Genomic DNA, 4,706 nt, shown 5'->3' with positions numbered 1-4,706 from the left:
GTAGTTATCATAATTCTTAATACCTTATATTATCATATACCTGATTTCGTAAAAGTTTAAAATTCAAACGCACTTAAATTTTTTCCTATAATGATGCTTCGAGTTTTCTCTAAAGCTACTTGAAGGAAAACTTATGGAAAACAGTGTTGTATTTTTAACCCTTAGTTATAAACACAAAAAATTTTAAGATTGCAAGAATTTCTTGCAAATTTTCGCGTTTTCGACAGATTTCGTAAAAATTTGAACTATAAACGGTTATAAAAAAAAATTGTGACTTACGATTTTTAATGTTTTCTAGCTACAATAAGAACAACTCATAAGGAACCTTGTATTAAATTTTCAAGTTTTTTTGGTTGTCCAACATTTTTTTACCGACACTTCAAAAAAAAATTGAAAATTTCAGTGGTCTATAAATAACTCAAAAAGAGTCAAAAATTTGTGAAAATTAAATTGTATATAGATAACACTAACATAAACATTTGGTGAAAATTTCAAGTATTTACAGTGATTAGTTTTTGAATTACAACCATATAAAAAAAATAGATTTGGTCGAAAACTGGTTTTGCGTAAAAATTCCCGTTTTTCTGTCATTTTTTTTTGTTATTCTCGATTTTTTTGAAAACTATTGGAAAATGTTTACTTTTGACCTTTATAATTTACCAAGGATATTCACTTTTACATCGGAAACTACCCCCTAAGTTTGAAATTGAAGCATTATTTCGACTAGTTATGCTGTACACAGACACAAAAAAAAAAACACACATCATACATTCATCACTTCGTTCAGAATCTAAAATGAAAACTAAACATTTATAACACTATAATTTACAAAATAATATCCAATTTTCTTGGTTTTTTAGCTAACTCGTTAATTATTTCCTCTGTGTCAATGTGTACATTTCTGTGACAGCTAACATGGTTAATCCATTCAATCGATTCTATATAATATTGGATAAGTGAATTATATTCGTGATTATAATTTATGACATAATATAGCCAGTGGCGTATTTAAGGTTTTTCCGCCCATAGGCACTTTCCAATAATTCGCAGCCTTCCTCCCCCCCCCCTCATACTTGCAACAAATTAATTATTACGTACAATAAAATTCCATCTTTATTATAAGTTATAAGAAATCGAACCCGCATTGAATGCGCGTGTTTTGTTATCCATGTGCTCGTACTGAGTTGCGTATGTGTATAATATAGTTGTAGGTACTACATGTAGATAGATGATTAATTTTGAGCGAATAAAAATTAGTTGAGTTTGATTTCATAAAATGAAAAATACTTTTTATAATTTTGTGAAGAAAAATCGTTGAAATTTGCCGCCCTCCAATGTTGCCGCTCTAGGCCCTGTGCCTAAATACGCCTCTGTCCTCTGAGTTGGGTAATTTCATAACCATTAACCAAATAATCTTATATCAGTATATAAGTCAATGCATTAAAATTAAACATTAAAAAAAATGCTCTAGGGGGGATCTATCCCCATCATCCACCTCCCATAACTATGCCACTGGCTGTACGCCTGTACCACAGATTATATAAAATTATAAAAAATTATAAATTATAAATATTTTATATAATCTGTGGCACGGCTTTAGGCTATCTAAAGCATTGCCATGATATTCTGTGGTAATACTCTATCTCTATGTAACCGTGCACAGATAATAATGTTATATGTATTGTGATAACATTGTCTTGTTAACAATGTTAACATTGCCTGCTTTATAATTAATGGCGGCCGACTTCAATGAAAAGGGAACTGCTATCTATATTCCATAGTGTATGTTGTTCTGTATCAGTGTAATAATATTACATATTATGTTAGCTATATAGGCGCTTCAGCGGTGGTTGCTCGTAAGTCGTTAAGTCGTAAGTTCGTTTCTTCGTTTGTCGTTACTTTATGTCATATCAGTTGTATACTTGTATGTCGTTTCCAATAAATTTCCGTTCTCCTGGCACCAATTAATTTTCATTCCGATTCGCTTGTTTTAGTCCGAGCTTGCTGCTTGAAATTTAAATATTATCAAATGACAAATGCTATACGTTTTATGATTTATAGTATAAGTAATCAGTAATCACTCATTCGTATTGAATATTATGTATTTATGTGATATTATTAAGCCTAAGCCGATAATAATTTCAGCCATAGACATGTTAAACGAGTTATTAACGTTTTGAATACATTAATGTCATTTTGGTCCTTAAGACATTATTTTTACTGCTATGACTGGATTTTTCTTGTTCAAAGTGATACCTAATTTAACATTCACAACCAGTTAACGGCCATTTGGATCATGGCCATACATCCGTGTCCGTATGAAGATTGCACTTCTACATTCAGTCGTCCATACCGTTTACAAATTCATATTCAACGACATCAAGGCATCAAACAATTTCAATGCACCCAATGCGATCGCGGTTACCATCGACGTCAGCACTTGCAGAGACATTTTGCCGAGGCTCATCAAAATCATTCGAGATTAGAACAACCGTTGTTTTGTGATCACTGTGACCGACCGTTTAACACAGCATGGGGTCTCCGCAGACATCAAGCCAAAATAAAGACACCTAAAGTACGCAATAGACCGTACAGCTGTGAGACTTGTGGCCGAAGGTTTTTCAACATCGATAATCTCCAAGTCCATTCATTTAAACACAAACGTTTCAAATGTGACATCCCATCATGTACACTGTCTGAACACAAATTCAGTTGGTCATTTTATCAACGACACTTGGCCACTCACCACTCTGAACCTTTTGAGTGTCATCATTGTAACGAACAATTTATTCTTAAGTCTCAAATAAAACTGCATGTTAAACAACACATGCCCAACTATGTTTGTACACAGCCAGGATGTGGTAAAACATTTGCTGAGTATAGGTATATGTACAATCATGTTCAAATGTGTCACAAAGAAAGAACACACAAATGCAGTGTCATAGGATGTGATTGGGTATTTACTCGAAAAAGTCGTTTAGAAAATCATATTAAAGTCCATCAACAAAATGGGAGAATTGTTCCAATGGCAAAAAGATATAGAAAAAAAGAAACAACATATATAATGGCAAACAAGCTGGCCACATTGGCCTTAAAAATCAATTAAAATTTTAAATTATATTTATTTACATGTATTAATTATGTATGAATATAAAAATACTAATCAAAAAGTTTTGATAAAAAGTCTGTTCTTGATTCAATATCTGGTATACTGTTTTTGTTTTGTAAAAATTCTTCCTCTGGCAATCTTTGCCGAACATTAAAATCGACATTTGATTGTTGATATAACTTATTCTTTTCACTTCTAACAATATTAGAGGAGAAGTGATTTGCTTCCCTTTTTACTTGTGATACTTCGGCACGTAAACGATGTTTGCGTACAGCTTTTTCATAAGCTAAGCGTTCATTTAAATGGACCCATTTGAACCTGAAAATAAACATTAGAAAAATATGAAATATGATATACCAAAATAATGATATTGTGGGCATTTATGTTTGATATAAGACACAGTTACATGCAATATTAATGAACTACTATGCACATTACCTAGGTAAGTATTTTAAATTCCACACACTGTCAAAATATTTGCTACGCTTTCTGGAATCGATTCGCTTGCCATTGAGTAATTCTGCGACCTGTTTGGCCACCTTTTTCCGTTCAAATTCTACCCAACCCTCGGTGAAATGTTTGGCCGGTCTTTTTTTTAGGTTCGCTGAAAACAGTACAAATGTCGATGAAAATTAAAAACTATTAAAAATGCACCATCAACTATAATGATCATGTATTAGTGTATTACGATTCGAAGCTGGCTGTAGAAACACTCTGCCTATATCACCGTATTGACCCAACAGTTCGCGCAGTTTAGTTACATTCATGTACTTCGGTATTGACGACAAGTACACGATACCTTTTTTTCGAGTTTTAGTAGCCGAGTCGAATGACAGTAACGATTCGGATTCACAATCTCTCATTGTTTGATGAAGGATACGTAGTGTTTGAAAATCGTGAAGCGATGAATAGAAATCCTGAATTTTTGATAAGCAACTTGTTTGTTTAATTTTGATACTTTAAGTTACTATTTGATGTTTCACGTTCACATTGCACGTTTGCAGTTTGCACTTTACACAAGACAGTAATATATTATTAAATACATATACTATATAGTGATATAAACCGTTTTTATTTACTGTCTGGTTTCATGCACATAATGAATATGATAAGTGATAAGACTCCCTAACTGTACCCATCCCTAATCAATCACTGATTTTCAAATGATAGGGAAACAAATAATCAAATAATGGTTGATTATCAAAACCTTTATATTTAAAACCACAGTTATTTCTTAATACTTTTCGGATTAAATGATTTTGAATGGTGGTTTAATATACCTAGTACTGGTATTAAATATTTTATTTCTGATGATTAAATAAGTACTAAATTTATAGTTGTTGTATTATTCTATTTTAAAGTATCTCTATAAATAATACGAAATTATTTGATTTATTTCAATTTTTAATTTACATAAATAAAAATAAATTGTGCTCTGAATGTGCATCTGGTTTTTAGTATTACACCAATGTCTAAAACTGTACTTTTTTTATCGAGAAAAGCTATGTTTGAAAAAGAAAATTATTTACCTTTGTGTGTGTAAAACCTGCAGTTTTTGACATAATCGATGAAATTTACTATTGCTACGAAAGTACGA

The 4,706-nt window shown here is 31.7% G+C and overlaps 2 protein-coding genes across 2 annotated transcripts; one reads left to right on the top strand and one right to left on the bottom strand.

The window, feature by feature from the left end:
* The first annotated feature begins 1,725 nt into the window (after positions 1-1,725).
* Positions 1,726-3,170, top strand: LOC107173837 (transcription factor IIIA-like). Its single transcript, XM_015524541.2, has one exon. The coding sequence runs from the start codon at positions 2,297-2,299 to the stop codon at positions 3,104-3,106; it is 810 nt and encodes a 269-aa protein (XP_015380027.1). The 5' UTR covers positions 1,726-2,296; the 3' UTR covers positions 3,107-3,170.
* On the bottom strand, positions 3,103-4,184 carry LOC107173838 (uncharacterized). The gene is made up of 3 exons (XM_015524542.2): positions 3,798-4,184; positions 3,548-3,713; positions 3,103-3,427 (listed from the first exon to the last, which is right to left on the bottom strand). The coding sequence occupies exons 1-3, from the start codon at positions 3,970-3,972 to the stop codon at positions 3,160-3,162; spliced, it is 609 nt and encodes a 202-aa protein (XP_015380028.1). The 5' UTR covers positions 3,973-4,184; the 3' UTR covers positions 3,103-3,159.
* Between the last annotated feature and the right edge of the window lie 522 nt (positions 4,185-4,706).

Source organism: Diuraphis noxia, unplaced genomic scaffold (genome assembly GCF_037042655.1).
Source record: "Diuraphis noxia isolate RWA-SAM2 unplaced genomic scaffold, SU_Dnox_SAM2 contig0003, whole genome shotgun sequence".
Classification (NCBI taxonomy): domain Eukaryota; kingdom Metazoa; phylum Arthropoda; class Insecta; order Hemiptera; family Aphididae; genus Diuraphis; species Diuraphis noxia.
This window is presented reverse-complemented; position numbering and strand designations above follow the sequence as displayed.

Excerpts from the sequence above, each read along its gene's own strand:
- LOC107173837 (XM_015524541.2), top strand. The coding sequence starts at position 2,297 with ATGGCCATACATCCGTGTCCGTATGAAGATTGCACTTCTACATTCAGT.
- LOC107173838 (XM_015524542.2), bottom strand. The coding sequence starts at position 3,972 with ATGAGAGATTGTGAATCCGAATCGTTACTGTCATTCGACTCGGCTACT. Across the intron at positions 3,714-3,797 it reads TCTACAGCCAGCTTCGAATC|CGAACCTAAAAAAAAGACCG; the intron begins GTAATACACTAA and ends TACTGTTTTCAG. Across the intron at positions 3,428-3,547 it reads AATTTAAAATACTTACCTAG|GTTCAAATGGGTCCATTTAA; the intron begins GTAATGTGCATA and ends GTTTATTTTCAG.